General features: G+C 46.7%; 1 protein-coding gene across 1 annotated transcript in view; it reads left to right on the forward strand.

The window, feature by feature from the left end:
• SHC3 (SHC adaptor protein 3) overlaps positions 1 to 19,368 on the forward strand; it is a 121,227-nt gene that overhangs the window by 55,540 nt on the left and 46,319 nt on the right. Inside the window, 1 exon segment of the mRNA XM_040355111.1 lies at positions 8,542 to 8,605. Within this exon segment, the coding sequence (XP_040211045.1) occupies positions 8,542 to 8,605 (64 nt within the window).

Here is a 19,368-nt window from a genome sequence, read left to right on the forward strand (position 1 = left end):
TAAAAAGGGGGACTGACATCCGGGGCCCTGGGGACCTCCGGGCTCTGAATTTTTTTTTTTATTTAAAAAAAAAAGGGGGTTGCCATCCGGCCCCTGGGGACCTCCGGGCCCCTTACAGGTGTACTGCCTGTACCCCCCTGATGGCGGCCCTGTGTATAAAGGTTAAATGATTATGTCATCACAGTCAACACAACAATTTCAGCATAGTACTGGATTCTTTGGGAGTAAAGGTACAGTGTGATCTTCCCTGTGATTACTAGAAATGTTATCATCATTGTAAATGTGTTTTATTATGTTAATCACTGAAGATGATGCCACTCCTAAAACGTCTGCATTCGTTACTCAAGCTTGCTTTTATTATAATCTGAGAAAAAAAAAAACAGTTTTCCTGATTTCACTAAATAAATCAATAAATTTACATTGTTGTATTTTTCTTTTTTGTATTGCATAGTATTAGAACTAACATTTATTCAGAAATGTACACCAATTAGCCATAACAGTTTGACCAGATAATGTGAATACCAATGTTTATCTTGTTACAATAGCATCTGAAAGTGGTTGGGATATATTGGACAGCAAGTGAACCTGCTGTCCCTGAAGTTGTGTGTTGCAGAAAAATGGGCAAGCGAAAGAATATGAACTGGCGACAGGATCATAGGTCATGATGTTAGGATGGATGAAATCATGTGACCCAACCCCCTGGTGAAGGACCTGCCATTTTTAGTTTACTGTGATGTATAGTATATAAGTTGGTTCACAATCATTCATGCGTTTGGCTCTTATGAAGAGGACTTGTCCTTTGAAACGCATAAGTCGTATTGGACGCTGAAAGGTCTTCCCATGTCACCAGTCTAGCGCTGTGGATCTGAAAGCAGTCTCATCTGTATTTTATGATACGCTTGTCATGATCATGTGTTTGTGAGTATATTACTTGTTTTATTATTATTGTTATAATACAGGATTTATATAACGCCAACAGTTTGCGCAACGCTTTAAAATATGATCTCTTTAATAAATTTGTATGGTGGCAATGCGCTAGGTCGGTGCACCCTTTCTATGTTGTTTTATAGTGCTATTTGAAAGACATGTCTATGCTATTTCTGTAAACTGCAGAAGCGACTATTACACCAAGCTCTGAAACATCACACTAAAGCGCAGGAGGTTGACTTTGGAACTTTTTTGAGTGTCATAGGTGGCCACGGCTCATTGATGCATGCGGGGAGCAAATACTGGCCTGTGTAGTCCAATCCAAGAGCTACTGTAGCTTAAATTGCAAAAAAAAACCTGTTTATGCTGGTTGCGATCGAATGGTGTCAGAACACCCAGTGCATCACAGTTTGATGCATATGGGGCTGTGTAGCTGCAGACTAGTCATAGTGCTCATGCTGACCTGTGTCCACAGCCAAAAACATCTACAATGGGCACATGAGCATCAGAACTGGACCTTGGAGCAAATGGAAGAAGGTGGCCTGGTCTGAGGATTTCAAGAATGGTTTCCGGATTACAGCTACAAGTTTGCGGTGTTGACTTGGCTTTCGAAATCTCGATCCAACGAAATAACTTTGGGATGTGCTGGAAAAACTATTTTCATCCATGGAGTCCGCACCTCACAACATAGAGGACTTAAAGGATTTGCTACTGATTACATGGTGCCAGATACCTTGACAGGTTATGGTGGGTGGGTGGTTGTAATGTTATGAGTAATCCGTGTATAGTTATTTTGCATGCTTAGTTCTCCTTTGTGGCTGTAACAGCCTTCTCTCATCTTAGAAAATTTCCTACAATATGTTAAAATGTGTCTGTGCGATTTTGTATCCATTTAGGAAAAAAAGTATGTGAGATCAGGTACTGAGTGAGAATAATTCCACAGATGTTCAGTAGGGTTATAGTCAGGGCTCAAGTTCCTCCACAAACTTGTCAAACCATGTCTTTATGGAGCTGACTTTGTGCAAAATGTATACTAAATAGTAAATAGATAAAAAGTATATAGTATTTACTCCTAACTCACTATGATGCATTAGGTAATTCTTTTGTACCTTCTTGAGAGTTTATGGAGGCCTCTATTGACTCTCTGCAGATGGCTGCACCTTACTTTTAAGTCATAGCTGGCCTACCGCACCTACCTGATGAAGGTAGACAAATATTGTGAGAACCCACCAAAACATAATTTTTCCCTGTTTTACCCATGCCTTCTAACATGTTAACCTTTTTTTGCCTGCCCTTGTTATACTACCGCTTATATTATTTTTATTACACTCTAGAGCCGGGATCGGCAACCCGTCGATCGCAGGCTACCTGTCGACCACGGGTAGGTGACAGGTGGCCCGGGAACGGGTCTGCGCCACCGACACCAGCCTCCCTTGCCGTGCATTTGGTCCTCCTCTCTCCCCCACCCCAGGCTCCTCCGCCGCTACCATAAGTGAAAAGCGGAGAGCGAGAGGCAGCATAACTCAGAACGGAGGGAGCGGCTGGAGTAGCTAGCCAAGTTACCTTTTCAACTTAACCAATCACCAGCTTGTTAATATGAAAAGTCACTCTGCCAGCTCCTGCTCCCGCCCCATGTCCAGAACTGTGCTGCCTCTTGGTCTCCTGTGTGCACAGGTAGGATGCTATGGAAATCAGGCAGGACCACCCCTATAGCAGTGCCCACCCCAATAACAGTGTCCTCTACCACTCTTCACATAACCCCCCACCCCAATCCCTGCATTCTGAGTGCAACACACTCCTTAACCCTGCATTCTGAGAGCAACACACTCCTTAACCCTGCATCCTGAACACAATACACTCCTTAACCCTGCGTTCTGAGCGCAATACACTCCTTAATCCTGTATTTAGAGCATAACACACTCCTGAACCCTGCATTCTAAGCGTAACGCACTCCGATCCCTGTGTTCTGAGCAAAATGCACTCCTTAATCCTGCATTCTGAGTGCAACACACTCCTGATCCCTGCAATATGAGCATAACACACTCCTGATTCCAGCATTCTGAGCGTAACGCACTCCTGGAGCTTGCATTCTAAATGTAATGCACTCCTGAACCCAGCATTCTGAGCATAATGCACTTCTGATCTCTGCATTCTGAGCGTGACGCACTTCTGAACCATGCATTCTGAGTGTAATGCAATCCTGATCCCTGCATTCTGAGCCTAACACACTCCTTAACCCTGCATTCTGAGCGCAACACACTCCTTAACCCTGCATTATGAGCCTAACACACCTGATCCCTGCATTCTGAGCGTAACGCACTCCTGCACCCTGTGTTCTGAGCGTAACGCACTCCTTAACCCTGCATTCCGAGCGCAACACACTCCTTAACTCTGCATTTTGAGCATAACACACCTGATCCCTGCATTCCGAGCATAACGCACTCCTGAACCCTGTGTTCTGAGCGTAACGCACTCCTGAACCCTGCATTCTGAGTGTAATGCAATCCTGATCCCTGCATTCTGAGTGTAACACACTTCTGAACCCTGCATTCTGAGAGTAATGCACTCCCAACCCTGTACTCTTGAAATACTTATTTTTGTGTCCAGTGCATTTGCGATCTACATTTTGGGTTAACAATGTATCATCAACCACAGTAGATCACAAAGGCAGTGCGTTTTGAACACGGTGCAGGAAAAACAAACTATGAACATGCCTTTCTAGCATCTCGTTCTGGTGTGAACCTGCCCTAACAGGACACTATGCCGGTGATCTTTGACTTCATCAATGTTGTTCAAGTAGATCTCCATCTCTCTAAAGCTGCTTTCACACTGAAAGTGCCAGCTGTTATCGCTAAAGTGCCGCTCATTTTAGCAGCGTTTTAGCGCTGTTTTTGGCCACTAGCAGGGTGCTTTTAACCCAAAAAGGGTTAAAAACTCCTGTTTTGAGGCACATTCAAATCGCTTTTAAGGTGCTTTGAAAGCACTGCCCGTTCATTCCAATGATCAGGGCATTTTGGGAGCGCTAAATACAGCGCTCCCAACTTGCCCCAAACATGCTGCTTGCAGGACTTTTCAAAACGGTGGCCCCAGTGTTAAAAGGCACACTGGAATGAATGGGAGATGGTTTTCAGACGCTTTGCAGAGGCTATTTCTAGCGCTAAACACACTGCCACAGTGTGAAAGGAGTCTAAGGTTGCCTAACCGTGAGCTTATGGTAATAAAACTATTAAGCATGGTATAAGTCTAGCTTGATATAAATAATCAAATATTCTATGAGGTGTATACAGAAAGATTTGCCCATGCTCTGTTAGTTAAGATGACCTTATACTATATGGTGGACCACTGTACTTAAAGCAGAACTTCACTCTCTGAATCAACATTGACTATTTTTATTCCTTACATGCTGCTAGCATTCGTAAATAGATAGGAAGGTATATCATATTTATTTGTTTTACATTCTTTTTTACATTTCTTCAGTTATTTCCTGGTCTCAAGGCCTAAGCAAATGATGTCATACATCCCAGGAGTATTCAGGAGGAGAATAGGGGGTTTCTCAGCTGAGCAGACCCTCCTACCTGTATGCCTCGGCTAAGGACAGATGGATTTCAGAAAGTAAAAGCTACATGAATCATCTGTCCTTACTCAAGAAGGTCACAGCCAGAAATGCTAGAGGGGTGTTTTTCAAAGTGATTTTTCCACAAAATAAAGCATGGAGACATGGATGGATTGAGTGAGTTTGCTTTGAATATTAAAAATGGCAAACAAATAGCATTTTTGGTTTGTGGTACTCAGATGCATTGTAGTTCTGCTTTAAGATGAGGTGTGATTTCAATATACAAATATACAAATATATTGAAAGTGACTTTGGTTAATTGTATTAAACTGTTTATTCTAAAAAAAGGAATTTTAAAAACATTAAACAATCTGACAATTCAATTGAATAAAGTTTTCCTGCACTAAGCTTTTGAGCTTAATTTTGCACCTAGAAGCACTCCTATTCTCCAGCAATCCTCCCTGCTCTGCTGATCCATCCTGGTATAACCACTCGTATGTCGCCTGGGGGCAAGTGGTTTAAAATGGAAAATATTGCATTTGGCCACTAGATGGTGCTAAATATTTATGGGAAACTTGTTTAATACTTAGCACTATCTAATGGCCAAATGCAATATTTTCAGTTTTAAAAAACTGCTTCATCAGAATCTAAATCATCACAGACTATTCGACTGTTTGCATGAATATGGCCAGGGAAATTTTTTTTTTTTTTTTTGTGGTGATGTCAGGTCTCATTTCAATACATAGGTCAAATAACTGGTATGTTTTGACACTAATATGTAACAAATACAATGGGCCAGATCCACAAAAACCTGGCGTAACTTAAAAAATCCCATTTAAGTTACACTGCCTTAAAGTTTCTACCTAAGTGCCTGATCCACAAAGCACTTATCTAGAAATTTCAGGCTGTGTAACTAAAATTCCGCCGGCGCAAGGCGTTCCTATTCAAATAGGGCGAGTCCCATTTAAATGAGGCGCGCTCCCGCGCCGGCCGTACTGCGCATGCGCGAAGTTACGTTACGCCGAGTTTTGAGGATCGCGACGGCTTAAAAAAGTTGCGTCGGGGAAAAAAAAAAATGACAGCGGCATGCATTCCTGAGGGAGAACTCCATGCCAATTTTCAAAGAAAAAACCGGCATGGGTTCCCCCCCCAGGAGCATACCAGGCCCTTAGGTCTGGCATGGGTTGTAAGGAGACCCCCCCACGCCGAAAAATTGACGTAGGGGGTCCCCCTACAATCCATACCAGACCCGTATCCAAAGCACGCTACCCGGCCGGCCAGGAAAGGAGTGGGGACGAGCGAGCGCCCCCCCCCTCCTGAGCCGTGCCAGGCCGCGTGCCCTCAACATGGGGGGGTTGGGTGCTCTGGGGCAGGGGGGCGCACTGCGGGCCCCCCCACCCCAGAGCACCCTGTCCCCATGTTGATGAGGACAGGACCTCTTCCCGACAACCCTTGCCATTGGTTGTCGGGGTCTGCGGGCGGAGGCTTATCGGAATCTGGGAGTCCCCTCAAATAAGGGGGCCCCCAGATACCGGCCCCCCACCCTAAGTGAATGGATATGGGGTACATCGTACCCCTATCCATTCACCTGTAGGCAAAAAGTTAGTTAGTAAACACACAACACAAGGCTTTTTAAAATATTTTATTATTCTGCTCCGGATGCCCCCCCTGTCTTCGTTATTAGCTCAATTAGCAGGGGGGGCTTCTTCTTCCGCTCTCTTAGGACCCACGTGGGTACCTGCCAGAGCATGATGGGACGGTGATGCCTATATAAATGGGATGCAAGGCGCGCTTCCATCATTACAGCGACAACAGGCGACGAGGCAACATCGGAAGAAAGGAAGAGAAGACCCTGACGCCACAGAAGACCGCGCTGGCTGCCTGTTTGAAATCGAGCTAACACACAAACATAGCAGGCAGCCAGCGCTGAAGAAGAAGGCACCGGAGAGCTGCAGAAGAACCGGGGTTCGCCGAGTCAAGAGCGGAAGAGGGGAGAAGATGGAAGAAGCCCCCCGGAGTCCGGAGAAGCCCCCCCCGGAGAGCGGAGAAGACCCCCGGAGAGCGGAAGACCCCCGGAGAGTGGAAGACCCCCGGAGAGCGGAAGAAGAAGCCCCCCCTGCTAATTGAGCTAATAACGAAGACAGGGGGGGCATCCGGAGCAGAATAATAAAATATTTTAAAAAGCCTTGTGTTGTGTGTTTACTAACTAACTTTTTGCCTACAGGTGAATGGATAGGGGTACGATGTACCCCATATCCATTCACTTAGGGTGGGGGGCCGGTATCTGGGGGCCCCCTTATTTGAGGGGACTCCCAGATTCCGATAAGCCTCCGCCCGCAGACCCCGACAACCAATGGCAAGGGTTGTCGGGAAGAGGTCCTGTCCTCATCAACATGGGGACAGGGTGCTCTGGGGTGGGGGGGCCCGCAGTGCGCCCCCCTGCCCCAGAGCACCCAACCCCCCCATGTTGAGGGCACGCGGCCTGGCACGGCTCAGGAGGGGGGGGGCGCTCGCTCGTCCCCACTCCTTTCCTGGCCGGCCGGGTAGCGTGCTTTGGATACGGGTCTGGTATGGATTGTAGGGGGACCCCCTACGTCAATTTTTCGGCGTAGGGGGGGTCCCCTTACAACCCATACCAGACCTAAGGGCCTGGTATGCTCCTGGGGGGGAACCCATGCCGGTTTTGTTTTTACAAATTGCCGTGGAGTTCTCCCTCGGGAAAGCATACCAAATGCCGTCGCTGGAATGGGCTTTTACATGGTGTGACTAGTTTACACTTTGTAGAACCAGCCCTAATTTTACACTTGCAAAATAACACTTACGGCGCAAAAAGGAAGCTAGAAAGCTTTGTGGATCGCCTTAAGTGCTAATTTGCATACTAGAAACGGCATTTCGACTCGAAATGCCCCCAGCGGCGGATGCGGTACTGCATCCTAAGATTCGGCAGTGTAATTCAATTACACATGCCGGATCTTCTGCCTAACTTTGGAAAAAGCCTTTTGAGGATCGTTTCCAAAGTTACATACAGACTGAACAGCAGTTAAGTCGGAGTATCTCTTTTGTGGATCTGGCCCAATATTTATAGAAAATAATTGATTTAGCACATATTAAAGCAGAAAGTTTGGAGATTAGACAACACCCTTTATTGGCTAACAAGTTGTTCAAGATGCAAGCTTCCTCATAAAAATCTGTATAATGCCTGAGAAAGGAACCCAACACACCCCAAAAGCTTGCATCTTTAATAACTAAAGTTAGTGGGACCGGACAAATTTCGATTCATGCGTGGCCACTGTGGTTAAACAGAAGTCAATCTACCGTTCAATCTCTGTTCAACCGCCCTGTCGGTATATTCTCGCTCGATCAGCACTACAGGCAATAGGATGTGGTGCTGTTCTGTGTATTCTCATGGTGGGGGAGTCTTCCAGCTGTCAGAATACAATGACACAGTGGAGAGGGTTCCTACATCCACCTTGAATGTGTGGATGGGGGAATAATTGACCTGTGTTTTTCCAGCTATAGACTACAAACTTTCTGCATTAATTGGTAGCTAAGGTGATACAATTACTGCTGCTACTGGAATCTTAAAAGAGAAGTTAGTATTTTTTTAACCATACATACCTAGGTGCAATGCTGCATCTGTCCCCCGCCGGCTATAAGGCTGAGAAACACCACTGTTCACTCAGTACTCAGTGGTCCGTGAGTCAGTCACCGCTGTCTGCTCTGCCTCCCGGCCCACTTGTGCCGTTTCTGTAGTAGCCATAGCCATGCCATGACCGGCAGCTCCCATGAGTGACATTATCACGGCTCTAAACCAGTCACATCGCCGGAGCCCGCAAACCCAGAAATAACTACGGGAGACATGTCGCCAGTCACAGCGGTGTAGGGGGACCGCTGCAACAGCTTCGATTTAAGGTAAGTATTTCATAATGAGCTAGCATGCGATGCATACTAGCTCATTATGCCCTTGTCTTGCAGGTTTTATTTTTTTTCTGAGCTTACAACTAATTTAAATAAGATACACCTACAGAAATGATCCTTATTTTTATACATTTGTCTTGCAGGGAAGCATTTTGCAGAGTGTGTGAAGCTGTTCCTGGTACCAAAGGAGTCTTCAAAAAAAGAAAGGTAGTTAGTTTATTTTTATGTTTTTGATTTAGGAATGTATACATTTTATTTGTAAACTTGTCAAGAAATTTCCTTTTGCCAAAATAATTTTATTTTGTATAGACAAAATACATGACATTTTGTTAATCACAACATGTTAATTTTAAAAACAATTATGCCCCGTACACACTATCGGTTTTCCCGTTGGAAAAAGTCAGATAAGAGCTTTTGGTCGGGAATCCCGACTATGCGTATGCTCCATCAGACTTTTTCCAATTGAAAAACTGCTGGAAAAAGATAGAGAGCAGGTTCTCTTTTTTCCTGTCAGGAAAAAATCCGATTGGAATTTCCTATTGTGTGTACAAATTCAGACGCATGCTCGGAAACAAATCAACGCATGCTCAGAAGCATAGAACTTCGCGTAAGACGTAGTCTTTTACTTCACCGCGTTCTTGGCAGTCAAAAGTTCACCAAACTTTTGTGTAATTGTACGCAAGACAAGCTTGACGAAATTCTGTTTTTTTCTGACGGGAAAACCGCTCGTGTGTACAGGGCATTAGTGTTACTTCAGATAAAAAGCATACACTTTAGCTTATAATTTGTCCAATGTATATTTAGACATAGAAAGTAAGATTCTGGTACAAAGCATTGACAAGTTATTTAGAAATGAAATAATGGTGTTTTTTTTATGTTGTGCACTATATTATTGTAACAAAAAATAACAAACAAAACAACTAACTATTTAACAAAAAGTTTAAATATTAATGGTAAAATATTGAAATAAGAATAAAATCACTGGAAAAAATATTAGCTAAGGGTTGAAGGGGAAGTTAATATGGTCTGTTTGAAGTTACCTATTGGTTAATAAGGGGTTAAATAGGAACACATTTTATTTTAAATCAACCTTTTTTTCTTGTACGGTTGCTTTGACTTTAATATAATAGTGCATTCTTTCCATTTATAGCCAATGTAAGAGGGAACTGCAACCTGACCATCGACCTAAGAGGGTCACTTTCCAAAGACCATCAATGTAAGAGGGCCTTTTTCTACTGACCATCAACTTAAAGCGGAGGTCCACACAAAAAGTGAACCTCCACTTTTCGGAACCCTCCTCCCCTCCAGTGTCACATTTTAATACAGGTATTTGCACCCACTTCCGGGAATAGACTCCCGCCCCTTCGCGTCACAATCGATTGCTCGGCCTCGGCTGCTGACATCGTGGGCGCACTGGACAGGTAAGTGTCCATTTATTAAAAGTCAGCAGCTGCAGTATTTGTAGCTGCTGGCTTTTAAAAAATGGTCGGGTGGACCATTTCAAAATTCTAGAATGGATCAAAATGAGTATTTGACCAGGAGTAATTGACCAGGGGGGGGGGGGTTAAAAAGCTGAAGGAACTGTGACAGACACTCAACTATGCCTGCCCTTAATTTCCACCCACCTACTTAATTCATAGAAGCTTTACTAGCATGGCTATGAATCGCAATCTTTGAATAAAGGAGGCAGACCTTTCAATCATCCGCCGATTCTCAATTAATTAATTAGCCCTAGCATGCCTATGTGACTGTGGTAAGATAAACATTTGTATTGCCAGATACAGATAGAAAGGATATATTTGATTAGATGACACATAATATTGTACTCATTCTCATCATCATTGAGGCTCAGTTTCCAACCTGGGGTCCGGTGTGTTCATGTTTACTGGACCGGTTCAGGTGCGATTTTCCCTGAACCAGACCCAAAAACGCACAGGACCCTTTTGGAATTCGCACAACGGCCACCCCGGACATGTGTGAACCAGCTTCATTGAGAGCTGATCACACTCGTCATGCGAATTGGATACGGTGAAAAACGCTTCCAATTCGCACATAGCCTGAAAAAAAGGCATATTTCTACTGTGCAAAAAGTAAGTACACCCCTTCATTTACCACCAATTCAGATCATTGAAATTAGAATCAGATATTCCATCTTAGGTGCCATTGATTGGAACCTCCTTAGGGAGTATGCGAGAATTGCATTGTATCAATCAGCCTGAGATTTGTAAATATGAATGAACTTTGTGGTTCACTCATATGCAAATGTCCTTGCAGGTCATTCACGAGGCCAAGGGAAGCTCCTTCTTAGCTAAGGTCACTTTATACAGCCAAGAAGAGAACTGCCTTCTGTTGCTACATCTCTCCATTGCATCTGGTAAATAAGCTTAGGAAGGGGTCTGTACTGGTGGGGAGGGAGCTGCTCTGTACTGGATGGGAGTATGTACTGTTGAGGAGGGAGGGGTCTGTATTGGATATCTCTTTGTATCATAGGCCAGTCACTTCACTGGGTATACGTAAGATTTTACAACCACTTTAAGGTAAACTGTGTGCAGAAAATAATAATATGTAATGGAACAGTTTCATAAAAAAATAAAAATCAGCATGTTAAGGATGGCACATGTCTGTTAGAATCGTGCTGGTCCCACAGTCATTAAGGCATATTGTGTGGGTAGAAGGATTGCGGCATATGTGTGCTGTATGTACAGTTAGTAGGCTCAACAAGTGTCACAGTACTCAGCAGAAGAGTCAGTGTCAAATTATGTTTTCTAAATTTTCTATGCCAAGTGTGTTATGCAGTTTAACTGATGTTAGCTCAGCGCAGTGCCGACTTCATGGCGGGCTCTGCACGTGGGGTTTGTGAATGCGCCAGAGATCATCCTTAGACTATATTCTCTGCAAGAGCTGTTGGATTCTCATACTATAAAATGACTGTGCTAAGAGTAGTAGCTAGCTAAACAAATACATTAATCATTTTTATTAATGAACAAAATATTCTTGGATTCATTTTCATCAGTGCCACTTGCAATTCTTATCAAAGCTGTTGCAGGTATATCTTTAACCACACCCATGTGGTCCCACCCATATGTTGCCCTTAAATTTTTTCCCCTCTTTGTATAGTCCAAATGTTGCGGGGTATGGAAAAAAGCAACACTTTCCATGATATGTACTTACTTTTTTAAATTCCTGTACTGTATGCGTGTTTGCGAATAGGAACTTATGAGAAAAAAATTCTGATCGTGTTGGCAATATATTATCAGGAGCATGTTATTTGATTGATGTGTCCATGGAATGCAGCAGATCACAAAGCCAGGTACCACGTGATTAATGTGACAAATCACAGAGATCACAAATGTAAGCAAAGGCTGCATTTTGCAGCCACCGCTGTTTCCTCTCACACACCAATCGGCGCTAGAGAAAACAGAGTAGCAGCAGCATATTTTACATTGATCACTAGCCACACCAGTCACAGTGTCCCTGATTGTTATCCACTCCAGTGTTCCTGATAATCACTACACAGTCCCAATGTCACCAGACCAGTGTAAGCCAGCAACAGTGTTCCTGATAATCACTACACAGACCCAATGTCATCAGACCAGTGTAAGCCAGCAACAGTGTTCCTGATAATCACTACACAGACCCAATGTCATCAGACCAGTGTAAGCCAGCAACAGTGTTCCTGATAATCACTACACAGACCCAATGTCATCAGACCAGTGTAAGCCAGCAACAGTGTTCCTGATAATCACTACACAGTCCCAATGTCATCAGACCAGTGTAAGCCATCATAAGTGTTCCTAATAATCACTACACAGTCCCAATGTCACCAGACCAGTGTAAGCCATCATAAGTGTTCCTGATAATCACTACACAGTCCCAATGTCACCAGACCAGTGTAAGCCATCAACAGTGTTCCTGATCACCACCAGTATAAGCCAGCAACATTGTTCCTGATTGCCATCACACTAATGCCAGTATCACTAAACCAGTGTTTCTGATTGTTAGAAAGACCAGTTGCAATGTCATCATACCAGTGTAAGACAGCCTAGTGTTCCTGATTGCTGCCACACCAGTCTCAGTGTTGCCAGACCAGTGCAGCCAGAAACAGTTTTCCTGATTGCTGCCACACCAGACGAGTGCAACCAGCAAAAGTGTTCCTGATCACTAGCCACACCAGTGCCAGTGTCACCAGAGCTAGTACAGATAAAAACATTGGCCCAGATTCACAAAGGACTTAAGACGGCGTATCTCCAGATACGCCGTCGTAAGTCTGAATGTGAGGCGTCGTACCTCGGCACCTGATTCAAAGAATCGGATACGCCAGAATTTGTATAAGATACGACTGACATAAGTCGCTTACGCCGTCGTATCTTAGGTGCATATTTACGCTGGCCGCTAGGTGGCGCTTCCGTTGATTTCCGCGTTGAATATGCAAATGAGCTAGATACACCGATTCACGAACGTACTTGCGCCCGGCGTATTAAAATACGCTGGGGTAAGTCATGTTGGGTATGGACGTCGGAAACGTCGGAACAGCGCCGTATTTTACGTCGTTTGCGTAAGTCGTCCGTGAATGGGGATGGGCGTAGGTTACGTTCACGTCGACTAAACATTGAGCCGGCGTAAGTTAGGGAGAAAATTCGACGTGATACTGAGCATGCGTGCGCATGCGCCGTTCGTTAGGTGCGTCATTTACGTGGGGTCACGATTCATTACCATACAACACGCCCCCTACCAGGCTAGTTTGAATTAGGCAGGCTTACGCCGGCCCATTTACGCTACGCGGCCGTAACTTAGGGCGCAAGTTCTTTGTGAATACGGTACTCGCCTCTCTAAGTTACAGTGGTGTAGCGTATCTAGGATACGCTACGCCCGCACAAAGATACGCCCTCCTACGTGAATCTGGGCCACACGTGTGCAGCCAGCAACAGTTTTCCTAATTGCTGGTCACAAAAGTTTCAGTGCAAGCTAGTAACAGTGTTCTGATTAGAAGACCGTGCAGCATCTCCTCTGCCTGCCACCTAAACTAACCCCGGCCTATTGGCTAAACTAATGCTGGCTTTTTTATTGCCCATGTTTCTGCCTGCCCCCTGGACTAATGCTTTGCCTGCGCACTGACTGCATCTCTGCCTGCTGCCTGAACTGACCCTGGCCTGTTTATCTACAGCATGTCTGCCTGTCGCCTGGACTGATTCTTTGAATGTTTGCTGACCATGTCTCTGCCTGCCACCTGTAATTACCCATCTGCATGTTCCACTGTATGTTCCTGTGAGACACCAGTTCGACATCCCCTGCAGACAACTGTACTCCTGGAACTACAGGCACTCTTTTCTCTTCCGTTCATGGACGGACACAGCAGCCTTTAACCTTAGGGTTATATCCGCTTCCCTTCAGGAGAGTTTAGGCAGAAACAAAGCACTTTAAGTGTTAACAACACTTTCCTCAGTGCAGCTCCTCCCAGGGGGCGATTTTTTCGCCTTTATTTTTTTGTTCCTGCATTTTTGTATCCTGAGATTCTTCTATCAACTGTCGACTGGGTGACAGGCTGGGTTCTAGACTCTTGTAGTCCCCCCATGTTCGGCCTACGAGCATGTGTCGGCCTTCAGCTCAGCTCTGGGTCATCCACGACAGGCCCCTTTGCTCCAGGGGCGGCCGGGGAACATCTTGTTCTAGGGCACACATATGACCGGCCTTTATGGCTTTGTCACAGTGTGTCTGGCCGACACCCATGCCGTTTATGCGGGCGTTGGTTCTGTCCGGGATACCTCCAGCCGGTGGTCGCAGGATGGGTAAGTAGTGGCCCCTTGCTCAGGTAAGGTGGTATGGCTGGAAATTTCCCCTGGGAGGTCGACTGAGGGTTTGCCCTGCTTTCCTCTCTCCCTTATTCCTCTCCCTCCTTTCCCATTTGGGTAGCGGCTGTGAGGGGGGGTTTTCAGGGGTCTCTTTATTACACCGGGCCTGTGTGTTAGCGGGGGCTGTGTGTGTTCACTGCAGGGGGCTGTGTGTGTTCACTGCTGGGCCTTTTTTTGTGTGCTGCATTTCATATGGCTGCGCTGTGGTGCCGTGTCACTTTGGGCTTTTTAAATGCACACCGGCCAATACGGCAGCCATCTTGGATTTCGTTTGGCCTCGTGTGGCCGTCCCAGCGCTGCAAGAAGACCGCAAATCCTTCTGAGGGACAGACGCAGCGCAGCCGGCTTCTCAGCACACCTCAGGCTTCTCTCAGCTCGCGCTGCACCGGGTGAGGTGGTGAGTTTCCCTGGGGGCCCCCATACTCTGTAACGGCCGGGAGGTGACCATGGGTGTTTTCTATTTGCAGTAGGGTGACACAAAGGTGGGGCATTATGGAGCCTGGACAGGTACTTCTTCCCCTGCCAGCCTGAGTTAACCCTTGCTGCCCCTCCCCCTGCCGCATCTGCTAAGGCAATGTCGGTGGCGTTTTTCTCGCCAGGTTTGAAGCGACTGGTGGCCGGATGGGGGGTATATTAGCGCCCCTCTCCCTGGCCTGCTTCTGGGGATATCTCTGTATTGTCAGATGATGCAGGCTTAACCCACGCGCACAGTGAGAGCGACTCTGCTTCAGGGTCGGTTGCTGATAGGAATTGTTGGAGCTATTTTTTCTGCGGACGTGAAACTCAGTACTTGAGGATGTGGCGGGGGCACCTGCTGTGCCAGTCCCTTTTGGGTCCCGCAGACCGCCACGCACTGAAAATGTGTTTCCTTGTGTTCCTTTTTTGGACAGTTTGTTGACAAGGAATGGGATACGCCGCAGACAGTTTTTGCCTTTGCGACCCGTTATCCCTTTGTGGAGGACCTTTTTAGTAAAAGTGAGTCTCTCCTCCGTCCGTGGACCCTCCCGTGTCCAGGTTGAGCAACCACCACATTGCCTGTGGATGGGGCTCCTGCCTTTGAGGACCCCGCGGATGGGAGAATGAAGGCTGTGACCCGCTCCATCTTCGCGGAAGGGGTACGGGTGTGAGACCGGTTTTGGCTGGGGCTCTGGTGTCACGGACTCTGACTGTACGGGCAAAGCTATTTGCTGCAGGAGCTGGAGGCACAGGGTGCTTCCGAGACCTGTTAGGACATGGCTGAACAATTGGTTCAGGGTCTGAAATTTGTCTGTGAGTCGGTCCTGGTTACGCTCTTGCTTTCCAGGGCTTCTGCCTATGCGGTGGTACTGCGCCAAAAATAAGAAAGAAAAGTGCAGCGCCAAATGAAACCGGTCTGCCCTGCTGAGAAATACCATGTAGTGAATCTGGATAACACACCTATTCACAGTGTATACAGACTATAATGTGAGTATAAAGTGAATCAAATCAATGGTGAATCACATAGAAGGTACCTGAATAGTATTGTATAAACTATACACAGTGTATACAAAATATATTGTGAGTATAAGGTGAATCAAACCAGCAGTGAGTCACATAGAATGGACCTTCACGGCCCAACAAAGTGTACAAATATAATAACCAGTGTCAGAAGAACATTATGATTATTCAGTGAAAAATAAAAATATGTAATTCTATATTGGAAAAAGTACATAGTCCCATTAAATACACAAGGGTATTCTTATATTCTCATAGATGGAAAAAACGCTCTCCTCTCTGATACATGGTGTCCCATCCTCAGATAGGTGATCCTTACAGTAAGAGTAAATAAGTTTACCAGCTGATGTAAACCCACAGCTCACCATACGGTGGGGGGTCCTCAAGGCTTGTGTGGGCCGATTGCCCTACCTGGTTACCCTCCCGGACAATCCAGATGATGTTCCAAACAAGATCCTTTACAGCAGCCGAACAAGGAATCTCCAATGGTGATTATTTTGTTGATGAATGAAATCCTCAGAGGATCCAACACAGATAAAAAGAAAAGGAGAGAGGACACCTCCTCATAGCGTAAAAAAGTATTTAATTAAAAATCAAAAAACATGCTCATAAAAATTCCAACTGAATCTCAAAAGATCACACAGGTAAAATGTCCATGTAAATAAAGCGCCAATTCACAGCAACCACAGCAATCACAGCAAAAGTCCTCAAAAAGGTGGTGAAGCAATCAAATGCGCAGTAAAGGTGTATATATTCAGTAAACCCGACCGGTTTCGTCTTAATAGACATCAACAAGGGTGCATATCTGAACACACCACCCTGCCTGCGCCTTAAATAACCCCCTTAATCATCCCCATGAGACCTCATTCCCTTGCACTGTCCATAACTCGGCGTGCGTTCCAAATTCACTCACTTCCGTTCTCCATTCGCTCCAGGCGGACCAGGGACCAGGGTCGAATCTGATTGGCCCCCGCAACTACCACTGTCCCTGCGCTCCAGACGCCAGGAAGTGACAAGCCAAGGTCCGATTGCCTGCCCACAGCACAGATCTCCCCCAATCCACAGCCTCCTCCAACTGAATGGCAGGAGGTTGGAGCAGACACCACGCCCCCCACACAAACAGCGCGTCACCGGGACGGAGCGCGTCACCATCGCGCACAAGCTCCGCCCACAAGGAACGTAGCCGCACGGCAAGGGGAGACAGACGCTGCAGACATGCACATAGTTGGCACACGCCGCCCAGCGTGACCAGAACGTGTCATGATGCAATGCGTCCCATCTAAGTGGGTCCAATAGGCTCATAAATCGTTAAAGGGCCAGAGGACAGTGAATAAACCCCAAAAGGGGGGGGAATTTAAATTAGAATAAAGCAGCGGGTAAATACTGCCAAAAGGCTCATATATCTACTATATAGAAAAGGAGCCTCCTATTGCAGAGAATGGTAGCTATAACGCCCCCACATCTGCACACACTCATAGGCTCTTTAAGATGGGAAATGTTTAATTTCAATCATCGAGATCGGTCTCATAGGAATAAAGGGGTACAGACATTCATGTCTGTCAAAGCATGTAATCCAAACAAAAAAGAACAATTAATTATAAAGTATTATAAAATTGATTACAGTATGCATATATCAGGATTGATTAATAAAATAATTTACGTCCCACTCTACATTAAGGCCGTAGGGCACGTAACATTTTAACTGGTAAATCCAGAAAACTTCCAATCTGGATACTCCCCGAACACTAGGTTCCCCTCTCCAATGGGGAACAAAGTGATCGATGATCTTAGCAATGTGCTCACCTACCCTTGTGGAGAAACTTCTTATGGTGCGACCCACGTATTGTTTCCCACAAGGGCAGGTGATAAGATAGACAATGTGTACTGTGCCACCTTGCGTGGCTGATATGCTGGTCTGCGGACCCCTTAAGGGTGAACGGTCTTTTGGGGCATCCCTGGATGGCATCATTAAGGATGCCACGGATGGTAAGAGCACACTGCCTTCACAGTCTGGGAAGGGCTAGGAGCCTCGCCATGAGCAAGGGCCCTCCTTTACTACCCCCAAGCATTTTTTTTCGCTTGCCCAGTGCGGTGAGGAAAGGTTTGCAAGGTGCTAAGACCCCCGCTGCGGGGCAGTAGCGCACCTGGTACCGCAAGCCCAACAAGTCTGCGGACAAACCTGCTTCCACCTGAAGGTCTACCCCCGCCCGTGTCTCGGGTGGGGGATCGGCTTCGTGAATTCGCGGCTCGGTGGAGGTCTCTCCTCTCCGACCGTTGGGTTTGCAAAGTAGTTTCCTCGGGGTACAAGATAGAGTTTCTCTCTTGTCCACCAAACAGATTTTTTCCCTCCAACCTCCGGCTTCCTCCGGTTCGCCGGCAGGCTCTGTCAGGGGCTGTCCAGGATCTTCTGGTCAGGGGAGTGATTGTGCCAGTTCCCTCGATGGAACGGTTTCAGGGGTTTTGCTCCAATCTGTTTGTAGTCCCCAAGAAGGACGGGGTCCGTCCAATCCTGGACCTTAAGGCCCTCATTTGTTTTGTCAAAGTGCAAAAATTCAGGATGGAGTCGATTCGCTCGGTGATAGATGCGCTCCATCGGGGGGACTTCATGGCATCCTCGGATATCATGGACGCATACCTGCTTGTTCCCATATGCACAAAGCACCAGAGATTTCTGCGCTTTGCGATCGGGGAGGACCACTTTCAATTTGTGGCCTTCCCGTTCGGCCTGGCCTCGGCACCACGGGTTTTCACCAAGGTGCTCGCCTCGATGCTGGCCCTGCTGAGACAGCGAGGGATCGCTATCGTGGGGTATCTGGACGACCTTCTTCTGAGTGCTTCCTCAGGCTCAGAATTAGAAGAGGACGTGTCTGTCACGTGGCAGGCTCTCCAAGTGTTCGGCTGGCTTCTGAATATCCAGAAGTCAGTGTTGGTTCCGTCTCTACGTCGGGAATGCCTAGGGCTAGTCCTGGATTCCGCGGAGGCGCAGGTTTTTCTCCCAACGGAGAAACTCCAGGCACTGCATTCTGCGGTGCAGCAGCTGTTGACCCAGTAGTGGTCGTCTCTTCGATTCTGCATGAGGGTTCTGGGTCTGATGGTGGCCTCTTTCGAGGCAGTTCCTTATGCCCAATTCCACACCAGGGAACTACAGAAGGAGATTCTGTCATGTTGGGACAAGCTCCCGTCTTCTCTGGAATTACCAGATTCAGTTGAGTCATCTGGTCAAGTCTTCCCTGGTGTGGTGGCTGACGACTCCGGTGCTTCGGACCGGGAAGTCATTTCTACTTTACCACTGGACCGTGGTCACGACGGATGCTAGACTCTCCAGTTGGGTGGGCGTTTGGGGCACCCAGTCAGCCCAGGGGCGCTGGACTTAGGAGGAGTCCCGCCTGCCAATCAATATACTGGAGCTCCGAGCACTCAGGCTGTGCCTTGCCAGGTGGTCCCTGGATCTGTAGGGCCGACCGGTCAGGATCCAGTCCGACAACGTCACGGCTGTGGCGTACGTCAACCATCAGGGGGGCACACGGAGTTCAGCTGCAGCGATGGAGGTCGCGCACATCCTTTGGTGGGCCGAAAGGCCCGTTCCGGCTCTATCGGCCATGTGCATTCCGGGGGTACGGAATTGGCAGCCGACTTCCTAAGTCGCCA

This window comes from Rana temporaria, chromosome 1 (assembly GCF_905171775.1).
Source record: "Rana temporaria chromosome 1, aRanTem1.1, whole genome shotgun sequence".
NCBI lineage: Eukaryota > Metazoa > Chordata > Amphibia > Anura > Ranidae > Rana > Rana temporaria.